At 29.7% G+C, this 19,601-nt stretch overlaps 1 protein-coding gene across 4 annotated transcripts in view; it reads left to right on the top strand.

Annotated features, from left to right (window-relative positions):
* LOC142327324 (C2 domain-containing protein 5) overlaps window positions 1–19,601 on the top strand; it is a 92,428-nt gene that overhangs the window by 42,140 nt on the left and 30,687 nt on the right. For all 4 annotated transcript variants that reach the window (XM_075370256.1, XM_075370254.1, XM_075370253.1 and 1 more), the window contains 4 exons: window positions 6,950–7,199; window positions 8,913–9,103; window positions 12,507–12,741; window positions 14,316–14,531. In XM_075370256.1, coding sequence (XP_075226371.1) covers window positions 6,950–7,199; window positions 8,913–9,103; window positions 12,507–12,741; window positions 14,316–14,531 — 892 coding nt within the window. The remainder of the gene's footprint in view (window positions 1–6,949; window positions 7,200–8,912; window positions 9,104–12,506; window positions 12,742–14,315; window positions 14,532–19,601) is intronic.

Genomic DNA, 19,601 nt, shown 5'->3' with positions numbered 1-19,601 from the left:
TGTTTTTCAAGTTCTATGTGATATATTTGTCTTATGCAGCAATTCCTAACATTCACACATTTGCCTCTCTTCTCAACAATCCCATTTGTATGTCGGTTTCTGTTTATTTCATAGCCATTTAAGAATCCCAGATAATAAGCAGGTTTACTGTAACTGTAATCACATACTTGAGGAAATAAATAACAAATTTTTTTGATAATGTGAAAAGAAACTGAAAAAATTGGCAGTTGTTTGTTCTTTATTTAATTTTTTTTTTAATGTTAGTAGAAAAATGTAAGAAGTTTTTTGATTCACTTATACAAGGTTAAGGATTTTTTTAAATATATTTTTAGAAAAATATTTTGGGGACATAACAAATTCACTATTGATCAAAGGTTAAAAGAAATAAAAATAATAACTTTGCCCATATTCGTCTTCAAATAGAAATAAACTGTTGTAAGTTGCAATACAATTAAAAATATTTTATAGTTAAAAGTATTACAATCAAAGTACATTTGATGTTAACCTCAAGTTTAGCAGTATGAATATATAACAGTTTTCTTTCAAGTAAAAAATTTGGAGGTGGTATTTAGATCATCCACTTTCCAAAGTTTTTTCATCTGTGCAATGCTTATTTTTTAACATATTATATATTGAGCTCTCATTCATTGGCAAAGCCTAATTGAGACTTAGATTATTGTAATAATTTTGTATTGTGCTGTTGAAACATAATTTATTTGAGGTATTTCATATTTAATCTTTTACCTTTCATCAACTTTCCTTTGGATCAGTACTACAGAAAAATGTTTTAGAATTACACCTTACAGGAGCTAATTATGTTTTTGGGTTTTTATGTAAAAAATGTAATATTAAAATTAATGAAGCCTTCCTTCTTCTAATTAGTAAGGGAAATATTTGTACCCATTTTTGGATCAGTTTTATTATTTTTTTTTACTCTAATTTTTAAAATTACATGTATATCATAGAATAATGATTGATTATTAAAAAGAAGCAATGTTTTTTTATCAATGTCTTCCTTGTACTTGAATAATATTTATCAGCTTTTATAACTTAATAATGTTTATCAGCTTTTAATATTAATGCAGCTAATATAACTGTTTTTATTATGTATCCCTTATTTAATAATTTATATAAAATATCTCCTTAATATCTCACCAGAGTATACTTGATTTTTCTTCTGTGTACCTTTATGTATCTATAAGGTGCAACAGTAAGGTAATGAGACTGATGTGATACAAACACAGATTAACAAAAAAAATAATTCGAAACTGAGATAAACGTAGGTGAATTAGAATGTGTTTTTTTATCCTGATCATAAATGAAATCAGTTTTTCTTTATCACCATCTGATTTTTAATTATGACTAAAATATTGAGAAACTTCTTAAATAATAGAATATAAAAATAATAGTAATAATTACAGTTAACATTCCTACCTTTATTTTACAGACATTTATGTTTATCTTATTTTCCTTATGTGTTCAGTGAAGTCTTCTCTTTTTATCATCTAGCAGTAGTCATTCGTCATAGATTCCTCCCATCTGCCTTGATAATGTTGTTCCATCTGCCCTACATCTTGGTGGAACCTATCTCTTGTTCGTTGCTGATGTCACCCTAATTTAAAGGGAAAAAGTCCAAATGACAATGTAAAAAATGGATTTTCAATGACATCTGCAGCCTAAATTTTTGTAGTTCACTAAGAGTTCATTTATAAGCTGATCATGGTTTTCAGCATTTTTGTTTCCAAGATAACCAGTAACGACATCTTTGAATGACCTCCATGCTGCTAGTTCTTTAGGATTCAGTTTGCTGTCAAATATATTTTCACAAATTAATTTTCTTATTTGTGGCCCGATGAATATTCCCTCTTTAATATGACTTCACTTAATTATTAAAAAACCTCTGCTAAATATTTAAACCTGTCTCCAGTTTTATCTAATTAATGGTTGTACAAAATTCTTCATCAGACCTAGTTTTATATGTAGAGGTTGTAAAATAATATGAGCTGCTTTGACAAGGGGAATATTGACAACATTTTCCTTTCCTGGAATAAACTGATTTCTTTTTTGGCCAGTCTTTAACTGCGTAGTGCTTATCTGTAGCCCAACTATCCCACAAACACAAGAAATACATATATTTTGTAAAGCTACTCTGGAGACCAAGAAGAAGGCCGCCTGTCTCTTTCAGGTCAGCAGTGATTCACCATGAGTGTTCATCACATTTAATAGCTTTTAAAATTGTTGACATACTTTCATATGTTTCTTTCATTCTTACAGCATGTGCTACCAGTACAGAAGAAAACTTATTCAAGTTATGCAACATCACTACCTTCTTTGATGAGTCTGTAAATAAATGTCAATCATGAATAACATATTCAATGTCCAGTTCAGACAGTCCCTTAACATTATGATAGAAACAAATTAAACCATCTGTTTTAAAGTATTTCAGTAAATTTTCATTTCGATTTCTATATACTGAAATTTTAGTATCCTTGTGTAATAAATTCCATTCTTTAAGATGTAAACTTAGGAATTCTGCATGTTGTTTCAACAAATCCAAGTCACATATTAGGTCACTCAGTTCTACTTGTGTGATGAGGTGAGGTTTAATATTTGATTCTTCTGTAATGTAATTAATATCTGTTAAAGTTGAGGATTCATCAGTTGAGCCTTCTGAGAAATCGGAAATTTCTTTCCAAGAAATTGGAACGATCTAGATTGGTAAATCAACACCATGAAGTAGTACTGGTTTCAAAGCTGAACGAACATTTGGATACGCGATACTGCTTTTATTGTTTGAATTTGAAACCAGTAACATTTGTTAAACAAAAATAGCAGTCATCATAACGGTTAGTAGGCTCTCGCCAAATCATAGGTACACCAAAATGCAAATGCTCTTTTTTTTCCTTTCAACCACCAGGTTAGTTTAATGTATCACTTGCTGCATGTTACATCTTGAACCCAGGATTTATCTTGATCTCTCATGGGACAGTCAAAATAATGTTTGTAAGCAGTTTTCAGTGGATTCAATACTGGTTTTTGTTGACTTTTCATGTTGAATTCTTCACAAACGTTACAAAAAATATTTGGAGAATTTTTACAAGCCCGATTTTTATTCATTGTAAAATTCAAAATGTTTTAATGAATAAAAGTAAACTGAAATATTAAAGAAATACCTTACTTAATTATAAAAATAATTAAGTTTTAATTTATAAATACTTAATTACTTAAAATACTTCATAAAATTATTTTACCATGGAGAGCATAAAACACAGCGTGAAACACACACACGCTTACATAAATTAACAAATCTTGATGTTCAATAAAATAATTCCAAAAGTTGTTCCGTCATAAAAATCTTTCACTAAATTTATGGCATCACTTATAAAACTGTCTTTACAATATGTATATGATAAACCACTGCCACAACTAAAGAACACAGCAAGTCATACCAAGAGCTGAACTCATACTGAAGAAAATTTCATCATGTTGAACTACTCATTACTTGACTCACGACATGTTTATTTATGTCTGGCTTGACATGAAATGACATTCGACTGTTACATATCAAATATAGGTCTGTAGCACGCATCACATGCTGCAGACCTATTATATTATAGCATGTATTATACTTATTATTTTTTTACATTTTGTTTAAAAAAGCCATTGTAGACATAAGTTTTTTTGAAATTTTATAAAAATAAATAAGTATAGAATAAATGTTAATGTAAACAACGTACTGTTTATAGTATGCAGTACAATTTATTATACAGTTCCAATTTTTTTTCATTATTTTTCTTCATTTTGATTTTTTTGGTATTGTAATGTATTTATTAATAATAAAAACACTATATATGAACAATATAAAATGAAAGAAACTGCTCCACCATTTGCCTGGATGCATCAAGAAAAAACATTACGAAACCTTGATAAGAACAGCACCGTAAAATAGTTAATCCTTCCTATATTATAAAATTGTAAGAAAAATTCTGAAAATACAAAAACTACAATAATTCAAGAGCTATTGATCTGCTGGGATGGGCAATGGTTTAAAACACTCAGGTAATCAAGTCACACCCAATGAAGTCTCACCCAAAATTTTTCCTCAGCTCTGAGTCAAGATGTGAGTGAACATTGGTTCTTCCTGTGTTATGACATGGTGAGAAAAATGTATAAATGCTGGAGGTTTAGCCCCCTAGTCTATAGTATGTTATAACACTGTTTCAGATGATGCCGTATTTATTTCATTATTCCAAGAATTTTCTTAATATAAAATTAAAAATTGAAAAACTGAGTCTAGTTCAAATAAATATAGCATTTATTTAAATAAACAGTTTGACAAATTCCTAAATAATATGAAGAATCATTACATTTCTCTATCATCCGATTGAGAGACATCAACTATTGTGATTAAAATTTAAAAAAAAAAAAAAAACAAATTACAAAAAAGGCTGTTTATAAAAATTGGAGATGTACTGAATTCTAATAAATGTTGGACCTCTTCAAAAACAAGAGCATTCACAACTTGCTTTACCCCTCCGTAGTCAGTTGAATTAGAAAAATGCAAGACCACAGGTTTGCAGGCACAATAAGTGGAAAGGATTCACGAGAAAGATCAGTGGGTATAGTGTGAAACCTGTTACTGTAGTTCTGTATTGTTAATATTAAACATTGATTAATATTATTTAATCACATAAAAGAAGAGCTGCATTTTAAGTAGTTATTTTTAATTTCTTGATACATATATCATTTTTAACTTATTGAGACCTGTTTATGAATTGCCCATGTTTGCCTCCATTTGTCATAAAATCCTGTGGATGTGCCTTATACATTCATATATTACACCTTATCTAAATTAAATTGAATATCTGTTACATCTGCTGGTTCCTGTTATAGGATCCATATAGATTCTAATTTGTATTTTTAACACATGAAGCAGCACGATTTTGTTTAAAGCACAAATTATATGGCCAGCCATACTTTGGACACTCACTTTGTTTGTTATTTCTGAAGCACATATCCAAATAATATTTTAGTTTTATGGCAATAGTGAAAATATTGCTGTAAAGTGAGAGGGAAAAGGTAAAAACACTTAAAAAATAAGAATATTGTAAGTTACTATAGTATGATACATCTTGGTAACATATGACTGTAAAATGAAAAACTTAACAATCTCCCAGAAGTAGGTATAAGGCAGATAAAAATTTCTCACACCTAGTGTGTTAATCAATATTTTATTGAATTGATGATGGGGATACCTCTGAAAACATGTACATCGTAGGAAGTAGCTTTCATTTTATGGTTTAGTTGTGGATTCATTAATTAAAATGCTATTAAATAATAAAGCGATGGTATTTATAATATCTTTAATAAATTTTGTTATTTTTTTAAGTACTGCCTTTGTAATTCAGCACTATTTTTATGTTATCTATCGGTAAAAAATACAAGCTCTTTTAATGATATAATTTTTTTTCTGTTCTTTCACCATAACATTAGAATTTTACAGATTTAAAAAAATATATCAATATATTATACCAGTGAATGGTCTGCCCACAGTATAATACGAGAGTAAGTCAATTATCCAAAATTTAGTTATATTTTTGTTTATATTGTTAGTATTGTTATGTTGCGTAGATGACGCATGCGTGGTTTAATTGTTGTTATGTCTGTGCAGGTTTGATGCTGCTAGGTTAGTTCCATTATCGTTGCCCTGCCGTTAACCATGGCTGCTCCGCTTTCTGTTTGCCCCAAAGAAGAGCAATGTTCAGTGATCTGTTTTTTGTGGTCAGAAGTTGTATCAGGGGCTGAAATTCATTGAAAACTTTTGGTACAGTACAGAAACAGTGTGTTGCCGCAACAGTGTCTATGAATGGATTGAAAAATTCAAAAATGGTCGCACAAGTGTTACGCATCACGAAGGAGCCAGACGACTGTTTACTGCCACAAATGAGGAAAACATTGAGCGTGCACGTGACATGGTTTTCTTAGACAGACGAGTAACTATTAATGAAGTGGCTTATCGTCTGCAAATTAGTCACGGTTCTGCCTATAAAATCATCCACAATAGACTTGAGTTTCATAAAGTCTGTGCAAGACGGGTCCCAAAACAACTCACACAGCTACATAAACAAATGCGCTTGGACATCTACCAAAAACATTTGGATCGCTATGGTAATGAACAGGACATCTTCGTAGACAGATGGCAAAGTATGGAATGGAAACATCCAGATTCGCCCTGCAAAAAAAAGTTCAACACCCAACCATTGGCAGGAAAACTGATGCTTATGGTTTTTTGGGACTCGCAAGGCATTATGAGGAAAAGTGCACAATATGAGGACATACTGGGACATTATGAGGAAAAGGGCACGATAATAAACAGTTACAGTGAGATGCTTCTGCCAAGTTGAAGCCTGCAATTCGAAGTAAACATCAAGGACTGCTGTCAAAAGGTGATGTGTTATTGCACGACAATGCCTATCCACATACTGCTGCCCACACTGCTGAAGCGCTCCAGAAACTCAACTTTGAAGTACTGGCTCATCCTCTGTATAGTCCCGATCTTACCTGTTTTGACTACCACTTGTTTGGTCCACTCAACGAGACATTAAGGGGCTATCGATTTACGTCGGACGAAACAGTGAAAGAAGCAGTGCATTCCTGGCTCGCAGCTCAACCAAAAACCTTCTTTTATGAGGGCATCAGGAAGCTTGTGCAACGATGGACCAAGTGCGTTGAAATTCAAGGGGACTATGTTGAAAAATGATGTACATGTAAGTTTCCTATTTGTATTGCAATAAAATTTATAACTACATTGCGGATAATAATTGACTTACCCTCGTACTTCTTGGTTATAGTCTAAAGTACTCATAATTTAGTTTTAGGATTATATTTTCTTCTGTATAATATGAAATGTTAATTTATTAATTTATTGTTTCCCTTCTTTTCTTTTCAGTGATGATGTATGTGTTCTAAGTGTTTCTGGTACAGCAGCTGTAATTAGTTTAAGAGGCGAGTGTAGTTTGATGAGCAGTACACCTTTCATTGATCCTCCTGAGCAACAATCCGGACTGCCGGTGCAGCCTAAATACCCAAATGTAACCAGTAATACTACAACTGTTGCTTCTTCTTTTGGATCTGAAATTGAATCAAAACCAATTGCCACAACTCCCCAACCTCAACTTGCAGTACCACAAAAGCATGATGTAATTTTTAGCTTTTTGTCTCAGATTTTATTTCTTTAAGCATTCTATTGACTAAAATAAAATAATTATTTATTATTTTTATAATAAAATAATTATTTATTATCAATAGAATTTTTGTGTGAAATATTTTAACATCTTGCCAAAACTTATTACTGTATATTAGTTTTTTTTTTTATGTATGCAAAGTAATCAGGTAAAAACTGATTTGAACTGCCCAGTTGTATTGTCAGCTGCTATTCAAAGGTGGTAAGCATTACAAAGCTACACTGGTCAATAACAGGATGTTCTCAGTTATTTTCTTCTCAGAAGCAAGCATTATCAACTAATGATTGAGGAATTAACTGATTTGTTTGCTGATTTTTATGTGTATAAAATGAATCACCTCAGCCGTGAAAGTGACTGAACGCACAAATATTAGCAGAAAATAAAATTGCAACAGTTGACATCATCTTCCTTCAGACAAAATCCAGAATTGTTTGAAACTCATTCATTACAACAGATTTAAAATATATATTTATTTATACATTCTATAACAATTTTAGATGGGTTCTATAACAGTATTTCACATGAGAAATACGTACAAAATTTATAAAACTTGTAAATTTTTTAAGTTATCATGAAAACATTATATAAAATGTGTATGACAAATTATCTTGCGTATTGTGTATCTTCTATGGAAATTATTTGAGTAAGTAATTAAAAACATTTTAACAAAGAGAGCCCATTTTTGCCATTGGATTAATTTTAGAAGCCAGGCTTAAAAAAAAATACAGCCATTTCTATGGCAGTAGCTGTAGTGAAGGCATTTGGTAATGTAGAATTGTAAAAAAAAAATGTTTAAAATTATAAAAAAATTGCATGAAAGTAGTAGAGAAAAACTTATATACAATGCGTACAAAAATCTGTTTGCAATGACAAGAGTAGAAGAAGAAAGACAAGCTCTGATTTAGAAAGAGTGAGACAAGGATGCAGCTGCCTTCATTGATTTTCAACTTGTAACTAAAATTGAAAGATAGATTTGAGAGTGAGATAATTATCTAAGGAGAAAAAAAAATACAGTGTTAAGTTCACTGAAGACATTTTTTTTTTTGGCAGAAACAAAAAATGAGTAAACAGATATTGAGTGGTGAGAATTTATTGCTAGGAAAAGATTTCAGATTAAAAATTAAATAAGAATTAAACAAAGGTAATGAAATGCGATAGAAAGAAGGATAATGAGATATTAAAAATTAAAGTATAGGAACCTAATACACCGTAGTTACAGAATTTTGCTATTAAGATAATAAAGAGTTATATTAAATAGACAGATTAATGCAAAGATCAAAAGCAGACTGATATGAACGAGAGTTTTCATGAAAAAATAAAAACTGCCCATTAAAATGTAAGTCTAATATTTAGAAATTTATGTGGGTTGTAGCATTTTATATCAGTAGAAAAAAGAAAAGGGAAAAGAATCTGAGTTTTTTTTAAATGGAAAGCTCTTTAAGATAAACGGGGTTGAAGAAAAGTTATGGCAGAATCATATTAAGAGAGTTTAGGTTATACATTAATTAAGCCTATGTTAATGCAAAGAAACTGAATGAAAGATCCAAAAATACTGTTTACTCACCAAATGCTTAAAATGTTAAAAATACCGTATGAAAAAATATTAAACTTAAATATACATCTTTGCCTAGTATGGATCATATTGAAGAAAATAAAATATTGTTACAGGTTGGTGGTGGAGGTGCAGTTACCAGTATTAATGTTGTAAATAGATGTAGAACCACTGGTAGACAAAGGCATTCATCGGAAAGTCAAGAACTAGGCGATATTTCTGGATTACCATGTTCATTTTGCCACATACCATACAATCATAAAACAGCACCTTTTCATTTAAATGTATATAGGTGTTCTGTATGCAGGTAAGTTCATTTATTTTGTTAATATTTGTAAAAATTGTTAAAATAATATTGATGCAAAACAGCTTTTTCACTGTATTGCAGAATTTATGAATATTAAGCATGCTTCATTTATCCTCCTACTCAGGCCCAAACTTATCTTTTTCCTGATTAAATGATAGTGTGACTTATTTCATTTATCAAAATGGTTTTTCTTCTTTATCTCCTTAATCCTTTTTACCCGCCATCATGGCAGGTAATATGATGATGATCATCATTCAAAGGTTTACTCTCCCAAATCAACTATTTGATTTGATATGGATATTCTTTTATGTGTTCAAGAATGCTATTCAAGGTTGTCTTCCTCTCTTTAAATGTATGATTCCTTTGAACAGTGAAATACACCAGGATGAATGGCACAATTAATTATCAGCTCAGTTGCTCTGCCCCTTGATCCTATAAAAGTGTGGTTTTCTTCTATTCTCATGATTATAATTTGTTACCCTACTAAACCTGGGTATCAAGGGCTTGGCACCAACCAATTTCAGAAGCAATTAGTCTTGGCTTTTCTACCTTCAGCAGTGTCAAATTTTGTAGTCATTTATTGCCAATAAGGTTTATATAAAATTTTTTCTCCATTCTTGGAGTCAATTTTTCGTTTTATTAAAGGCTTTTCTGGGCTGAGTAAGTGTTTCAAAAGCAATTCTTTCTTACACCTTCCATCAGCTGAATACTGGCATGATGGTGTTTGCTGAAATATTGTAAAAAAAGTTTTTTAATCATATAATAACCTTTCATTGTAGATATAAAAAATGTATAAGGTTTTTTTTTAGTGTGCATCATATAAAAGAAAAATCAAAATAGCCACCTTTGACAAGCAGAATTGACTTCTGCAGCCTTGATCACTTTTTGATATATTTCCCAAACTGTTATAGATTTTAGTTTATTATAATCATTAATTTAAAATAGTTGTAGTTAAAATACAAGACAAACTTCCCTATCGGTTGGATATGTGCCACATGATGAAAGGTGCCTACATTGAGCACTTCCTAGCAAAAACTGGCAGTTTATTTGTGATCCATTACTGTAAGTCAAATTAAGAGATATAATAGTTTTAAAATCCTAATATCCTTTTTTTTCTATATTCTGTATGTTGATATTTGTAGGAAGTTGAGATAGAAAAAATGTTTAAATTTCTTAAAATATTTATTCACAAACATTCAATTATGGACAATTTCTTGCATAAACATATCTTCATTTTTCAACCTGTTAATTCCAAGAATTTATCAAGTCTGAAAACTAGCTTATCTATACCCATTTAATAAAAATCTGCTACCACTCCTTCGAAAACTGCTAGCTCTATCCTTCAAAAGAGGTCATGACTCCTATCATGTCATGACCCCTTCCTTCAACTCATTGTTGTTACTCTTCCTCCTGACAAGATGTTTCCTCAGGTGAAGAAATGGGGATAAGGTCTGGGATGTGTGGGCTCAATCCAAAACATTCTGCTTCCAACTGTTGCGCAGCTCAGAAGTGATAACATGCAGCATGATACTGAGCCCTGCTATTCATTAAATAAGATGGCATATATCAGCCTTTCTCTCCAGTAGTGTTACATTCTCAGCTACTTAGAGTTCCAGGAACTCTGTATAACATATATAGAATACATGAATCTTGTGTTCATCAGTTAACATTTTAGACAACTGATTCACATACAGGGTTTTGGTTTATAGGCTAATCTTTTTGTCACATCTTTATTTATTGTAATCTTAGACACTTCCGAAGTCGATTTATTCAATTGTCTTATCATCAAATGCTGATTTGTTTAAATGATGTTTTCAGTTTTATGAAGAAGGTCATCAAAGATCAAACTCGGCCTATTATTTTTTCTTCATTTTTAATATCTGATGTCAAGATTTGAATATGGTGTCAAGATTTCATGACACCATTCCAATACAGTTTGTTAATTTATAATGTCACCGTAACTTCCATCAGATATTTCACCTTTTGCAATTAGAAAATATATTACACAATGAATTTTCCTTTAGCAGGATTTTAGATTGATATTCTCATTTTAAAAATGTGTTACAAAGTACTCAAGCAAAATCTGTTCTCTTATTGAATATGTTGGCATCAAATAATGACAATATTTGTAACACTATAAACAAATATTTCGCTCATCTCAATCCGTAGGTGTGATGTATTTTTACTACCTGTACACTTCTCATATCATTTTGAAATACAATATTGTATAAACAGAAAAATTTTCTGTTGTATTTCTTTACTTCTGAGTCAAAATTGGAACCTTCTTTTCGTAATCATGTCTTTTTATTGAATGCCTTTCCTTCAGTTAATTGTGGTGGTGAAACTCACCCACTCTATTTAATTGTTCTAATTTAGTACAATCTTGTGAAAAACTAGAGCTTAATTGCTTTTTATGTTACGTTATGTCCAAATTGTTTATTGATTAGAATATTGAATTTTAAAAATTTAATAATTCCACTTTTATAAATTTAATTTCATTCTTAATATGATTTTATTAGAATATACTCTGTAGTTAAAATTAAATTGTTTTTTATTTTAAGTTGTTTACATTTAAACTTTGACAAGAAAATTGACTTGATTTGTCTTCAATTCTGTTATAGCAATAGTAAGCAGTAACAGATTTTATTTGGTTGCAATATCATTATAACATCTAAGTTTTGTTTTTTTGTGAGCAGTAACTTATCTACTGTAATGTTTTCACTAATATGTATATATGTTAAGTAGCCAACTGTAATGGGTGTAGATGACCCAACGTGAGTTTCAAGTCTTCCAAAAATGACTCGGCCATTTTTAAATGTAAAATGTGTATCTCATCCCAGCTTACTCCCTTGCTTTTGAAAAATTAAGCTTGGTATGTATTACATATGTGTATATATATATATATATATATATATATATATATAGTAATCTAGGTCTGAACTGTTGTTATGAATAGAATGTAGAGTACAAGGACATAAAAGTTAATAAAATTAATAAGTATTTTTTTAAAGTTCTAAAGTATCAGTTATAATAGTTGATTAATAATTAGGACATTAAAAATATTAAAATTATCTCATTTGTGTATACTCAGCTACACTGTTTGGAACTTTCAAGGGAATTGACTCTTTGGAAATAATATCTAGTTAGTAGATCTATATTGTCAACTAGACTTTATTTTCAAAGAATACTGAGTTTTTTATAAAGATATTTATTTTAGTTTAAAAAATGTTCATACTACAAAAAACATACGTACAATTTATTACAAAAAATAATTTATGCTTACTGTTAACTTTAATTATATTAAGACATCAATTAAAATGTCTAATATAATTTAACTGATAATATAATGTTTTAACTGATGTCCAAATATTTTCTTATAAATATATAATTTTTTTTATTTTAGAAAGAAAATGGTACCTGATATATTACTTGCTACAATTGAACCTCCTGAAGGATTACCATTAACTGGACGAGGATGCTTTTTACAAGCTTTTGAATGGCGTCCAAAAAAAGATAATCGTGGAGAACTGAATGCTAAAGAAATATCTGATGGTCTTCCATTTTTAGAATTTGAAATTCATAAACAGTTGTTAAATAAATTACATATCAGTGGAATGAATGCCATATTCGGTTTAAAAGTAAGTTTTTTTTAAGTTCTATTTTAATTTTTATGAATGACATATAATGTTAAAGACAAGGTATTTCATGATATATAATATTAAAGACAAGAGGTATTTCACTGCTTAGGATGACAGAAATTCTAGGTATTTTCTGACTTGGGTTATAATTTTACAAGGATGAACCTAATTTATTTTTTTAGGTTATGCACAAAAATCATTTTATCTGATTTTTTTTCGTCTGTACTTCAGCATTTATTGTACTACTCTCAGTCATCAGAAATAGTTGATGTACTGCAAGAAGGAAAGTACGGTAATCAGTCAAAAAATGGGGTATGGGTTTTTTTGCATTTCTTGATGTTTGATGACCCAGGAAACCTAAAAAACAAAAAAAGGGGCAGAGGTAATGTTCACATGTATGTACGTGTGTTTACATGTTTGAAGTTTATTAACATATGATTGGATTAACTGATTTTGTTGAAATTTTGTTCAGAGACTTGTGTTTATAGGGCAAGTTGTTGGTAAAATTGGTTAACAGTATGTAGGAGGGTTTTGTGGGGGTCAATTTTCTCAAAATTTTACAAAATTACCCTACTTTATATTAAGCTCAGTACATGTTTGCATGATTATCTTACCATTTTTAAAAACATTTTGCCCCAAAATTCTTCCCCCATTCCTAAAGATCAAAAATGCTATCTTTTTATATATTGCATATTTTTTAACTGAATATTTTTAATGTCTTCCTAGGCATAGTGGTAGTGAGTGGAAGCTTATGTGCATTCTGGATTCTTTCAAGAAACACATCAAATATTTGATAGAGAATTTCTGAATGTCAATATACCAGCTTAGAGTAGTATATATGATTTGTTAAACACATTCAACAAGGTCAGGTTCAAACACAAAACAGAATAGGTAACCTTCTGTGATGGTTCAGAAGCCTTAGCTGATATTCAAAGAAGAATATCTGTCAGTCCAAAGAAATCTATATGTAAGTTTTCACAACAAAATGATGTTACAATACACTTCTTGCCATAAGATCATCCTTCATGATTTAAATTTGAAATTATGAGGCGTGGTTTTATTTATCTAGGAATATTAATTTACACCAGGTATCAGATGAATGAAAAATCCTCACCTGATGTTTGCACCCACTTCACAGCAGTGAGAAAATCAGTGAATGGTATGATTTTTTTTTTTGTAATGACATATATTGGGCTAATATTTTTTAATCAAACTGTCAATACAGAAGTGTACTGTATAATTTTATCCCTACACTCTCAATGAACTGAAGGTGAACATTCAACAAGAAATTGATGCCAACATTTTTCAGGCTACTATCAGTATGATCATTCAAAAACAAAAGTGTATCAGTGTGCAATAATTTTTACAAAAGATGGTAAATGTGTAAACCTTTGCTAATCTAATGTAAAATTTAATTTATATTTACATTTCATTCATAAAATGTTGTATGTCACAACTGTATTTAATCTGTAGTGATTCGATTTTAAATTGCTCTTCCAGTATTATTGCTATTGTAAAGGCTTCTTTTTTATTATACAATTAAGCTGCTATTAAAATAAGTTTTTGTTTTTTAGGTTCAAATATGTATTGGAGAAAAGACTGTTGCTGCTCATGCTACTGGTACAGGATTTTTATTAACACCTCTGCCAATTCCACCTATACCTTCAGTTGCTCCTAATAATACATGGAAAGGAGATGCTAGAGTTACACAAGTTCAACAGCTTTTATTTGATACTGTTCGCAAGAACCGTGATTTTTATCAGTTGAGACCATTTTCTATAAATACACAGGTCTATATTTGCCTTTTTTCCTCAAGTAATATTGGTTAATGTATTTTAACGACTATTAAATTCAATCTTAAGAATAAAGATATTTAATAACTTATTTTTCAAAAAAAATAAGAATACTGAAATAACAGATATAATTTTATAAATATCCTTAGTAATAACAATTTTTGATAAGTGTTTTTGTATGTTTTTATTGACTATAATTTGTGATCCATCATCATGTTATGATCGCATTCCTTATATGATTTTCTATATTTAGCATATCAATGTGCAATTTTAAGCATTAGGATAAAGTTGATTGCCAGTTAAAATAATAATAATAAAAGTAGAAAGTTATTAAATATGTTTACTTTGTAAAAAAAGCTTATCATCAGATCAATTGTATTATTATTTACTCATAGATTCAGTTACAGAATATCAGTGATAAATCACCAATAAATAAATGTTTAATTCTATGTATTTTGTAGGCAAGGCAACTATTTATTTAAGGAATTCAGTTGCCTATAATTTAGTTAGCACTATGGTCATAATGCACTATCTTTTTTTTTGTATATATTTTATGTGTTGTTGTAAATGTGTGTAGTTTATTTGTGTGTATGTGAATTTTTAATTTAGTTTTAACAGAATGTGAAAGATTATACACAGAAAAATATTTTGAATGTCGCTGTGTCTAATTTAGACCCTTCAGTGTAATAATTTTATTTATTTTTATTTTATATTATGTTATGTAATTATAGATCTCCAAATAATATAAAATTTGCTTTTGAAACCTTTTATGGAAAATTGGAGAAGTTATTACGATATTGCCATCAAAAAATGCCCAAGTCTCAAATTATTTTAGCAGGTGATTATATAATATTGTCATTCTTTTGAACAACTCTAAAATGTAAGTTACTGGGTATGTTGAACTCTTACCATTTATCCCCAGTATTTATTAATCAAACAAGAATTACAGTAAAATTTCATTCTTGTATTGATTACTTTGTCAGCCTTGACCTGGGAAAAACTCTTAGCATGACTGTAGAGAGTGGTCTTTCTGATCATATAAACTATGCTGTCTTTCCTTTAGATGACTAAGGGTTAAATAAACCACTCAGACTTAATACACAATTGAACACTACAACTATGAGACCTCTCTCCAGCAATTATATTGATACATTTAGAGGATTATTACAACAGGAAAACTGGAACTCTGTATGTTGATTGATTTTTCAATCAGAGGACATAAATGTCACTTACAACACTTTTTTGAAATTCTATAAGACTTTTTAATATTACCTTTTCACTTACTAAAAAGAAATATAATGATAAAAAAGATGACAATTGGGTGATAATTGGCATCCAAGTGTCAGATGCAAGTAAGGGGGAGTTGCTTATGATGGGTAGGGTGTCTAGAGATATTTCTTTTAAGTATGTAGCTATTTATAAGAAAATTTTTAAAAAAGTATTAATTTAGCAAAATATAAGTATAATAATAAATTGAAAAATCAAAGAATAGAATTAGGAATTCCTGGAGAATGGTGAGGGAGCGGATAGTTATATCAGAAAGCAATAATGAATTCTTGGAATTCTTACCTATTGATGGTGTAACTGACAGTCTTTAAGATCTTTAAATCAACATTTTAGGAAAATATTTAAGACTATTAATGTGACACCAAATATAAACAAGGCAAGTTCTCTATAAAAAAAATTCTTCCCACTGCCAATGTTTCCCTTGAGATCTTTAAAGAAGTGTCTGTGACTTTAATATGTATTATACAATCCTTATATATTATAATCCTTCGCAGCTTGTTCTTGGTGACTTCTGTGACTTATCAAAGGCATTTGATTGCATGAATCACAAGCTGCTGCTCTTACTCTTGCTTAAGTCCTATTTAAAAGATTGTTGGCAGTTATTAAACAGTAGTAGCACCTAGAATTGATACCTCATGGTGTTCCTCAGGGATCTATTCTCAGGCCAATATTATTTCTAATTTTTTTAAATGACTTGCCAAACTCAATGCGTTGGTTGAGGCCAATTATACTTGCTGACAATACCTCACTGGCTTTTACAAATCTAAATTATTCTAATTTCTCTACTTTAATGAGTAGTGTGATCTTAACAGAATCAATGATTGGTTTCTGACTAGTGACTTGCTACTTAATTTCAATTAAGCACAAACAAGAAGGTTTCATTGCATCAACAGTTGGCTGATGCTCTATTTATGGATGCTTTGAAATTTTCAAGCTCTGCTGATTTTCTGGATCTCACAATTGATGATGCCCTTACTTGGAAGGGCCAGTTCAGTCTCTATTATCTAATTTAAACCAGGCTTTTTTTGTTCTACTTATGCTATCATGAATAATAAACAGGAAAACTCTGTTGATGGTATATTATGCTTATTTATAACCCCTTTTTAAATTAAGAGTTATTTTTTGGAGTAATTCTGTTGATAGAAAAAAAGGTCATTCGCGTGACTTGTCAAATAAAACCTGTTGATTCATGCAAGAGTTCTTTTAGATTTTTTAAATCCTCACTTTTCCATTTATATTTTCCATACTATACTATTTATTGAAGATAAGCTATCAGATCTGAAACATAACTCTGACTTTTACACTTACAACACCCAGCATAAAAATGACATGTCCTATCCAAAGCACAGAGGACATATTCAATCGGAGGACATAAATATCACTTATAACACTTTTTTGAAATTCTAAAAGACTTTTTAACTTACAACACCTATGAATGTGTACCATATTATGCTCATTTATATTTTTACTAGCGCGGCTTTGCCCATGATATCAATGCGCTTTTCGTTCCGCTTCGATCAACGTTTCGAATGAAACTGAGAGGTTAGAAATCCCAAAAATATTGAAAATATATAAAATTATAAATAAATCAGTATTTCAATTCATTACCAAGATATTCACAAAAATGTAAAATACATGTTATTAACATTAAAATATTCTACTGCCATTGTAAATTATATTAGATACAGATTAAAAATAACAAAGTAATACTTAATGATATATGCATGTCTATTCCATTTAAATACTATATAAATACTATTCCATTTAACCACTACATATTTCAGTCTGTTACAATCAACATTTCAAATAAGACTGAGAAGTTAGAATTCCTAAAAAATTATTATCAAAAATATTTATAAATATATTGATGTATAAAAATGCAAAAAAATCATTATCTCAAATTGATACCACAATTTGTTGCTGAGAAATGTGTAAAATACACGTTCATCTCATTTAACCATTTGATTTTGGAATTTCGGAAAATTCTTTCCCACTGAATTCATTAAACTCGTGCTTGAGTTATGCTTAAATCATGGTAAAAATGTATTTTGCCAGGTTCTTAACGTTTCCTGACAAATACCACTAGGAGGTGACCATACTTTGTTTATCTATTTTTTAATTATTTTTATTTTATGATTTTTTAGTTAAGTAACTGGAGGCAGGTGCAGACAGTATGTCACACATACAGTAACAGTGGCTTTGTTATTTAAGCTGCTGCGCTGTATACAGTCACACCCCTTAAAAAATCAAAATTCAAAAATGGTTTTTAGATATTTATCTGAAGAATATTAGCAAGCCCAAATCTAGTGAATATCCCATTTAGTATAGTTGAGAATGGGGAAAATTTGCATTCAAATTTTTTTTTGTCTTTCTTTACCCCTTTCAAGGTCAAATTTTGAAAAATCTAGAAATCTGTTTTCACATATTACTTGAAAATTACACACACCAAAAATCAAGTTGATATCTTCATTTGTTACAGACAAATTTAAAAAATAGACAGGTTTCTAAAAATATCCAAAATCTATTTTAACCCTTTAAACTCGGAATATAAAAAAATCTAGAAATTATTTTTTATATATTTACATGAAGTTTACACACACCAAAGATCAACTTAATATTATCATTTGTTACAGAGTAATTAAAAAAAAAAATTAGTAAATTTCATTGTTTCTCCATTTTAACCCTTTAAATTTGGAATTTCAAAAAATCCTTTCTCAGTGTGCAATTACACGATAAGAAAAACACGTATATAAATTTTCTTCAATTTATCTTGAGTAGTTTTTGCTGGGCGTTGGTGAATCAGTCAGTTAGAACAAGTTGCTTTGTAGATACAGATAATAAGTTCCCGTCACATATTAAAATTGAAGCCAATCAGAAGGGATTTAAGAAGGTTATGCAGAGCTTAACCCTCCTAAATTAAATTGGTGGGCAGGTGCTATCATTCAGTAAGCAAATATCTGTCTGACGAGCAGTACTTGTCTGTCTTTTTCACCATTTTCCAACTACTCGATCAAGGATAATAAATCATGTGTTAGAACTTATGGAAATTATCCTTAATTTTACTGTATGTGTAATATGCTACTGGAATGTGTTTGGGCAATATTGTGTGTTATAACTGTAACTTTGGTATTATTATGTGACGTTGTTTTGTTTATTTTATGACTACGCATACCACATAGAGTTATTATTTCTTCATACATGGTGTAATGCGATAATGACATAACATAAATTAATAAATATGTATGTTTGCATTAATAAGTGTACCTAAACAATGTGATAAAATTGAATTCTCTATTGGAGAGATGTCTTTGTCTTTAGACAACTGAAAACAATTTCTACAATGATGAGTCTATTTTACTGGTTCATTTATTCATATTGTTATATAATTTTATTGACATATGAATGTAAATAATAATAAGTATGTTATAGTTAATAGTTATTTGTACATTACACAAATAATGTTTAAACATATTTTTATTTTATATATCCATCAGAATTTGTTTGTATTGATAGTTTTGGAACTGATGAAAAGTGGTCATTTTTAGGTGTTCACTATATAAAAAATATATAATTTACATATTTATTAAAGGCAGAGATGCTCCTTTTTAACTAACTGTTAATTATATTATTTTATAGCATTATGGTTCATATTCAAATTATGCTTACTTGGTACTATGAGCAATCATTATTTTGTTCAAAAGGAATGTTGTCTGCTAAAAGTTGTAAGAATAGAAATTCCAATCTTTTCTGCTAGGGACCAAAGAAGGATTATCGTGCGCG

This window comes from Lycorma delicatula, chromosome 7, assembly GCF_047948215.1.
Source record: "Lycorma delicatula isolate Av1 chromosome 7, ASM4794821v1, whole genome shotgun sequence".
Taxonomy (NCBI): Eukaryota; Metazoa; Arthropoda; class Insecta; order Hemiptera; family Fulgoridae; genus Lycorma; species Lycorma delicatula.
Note: the sequence above shows the minus strand (reverse complement) of the source record. Positions and strands in the feature narration are given on the sequence as shown.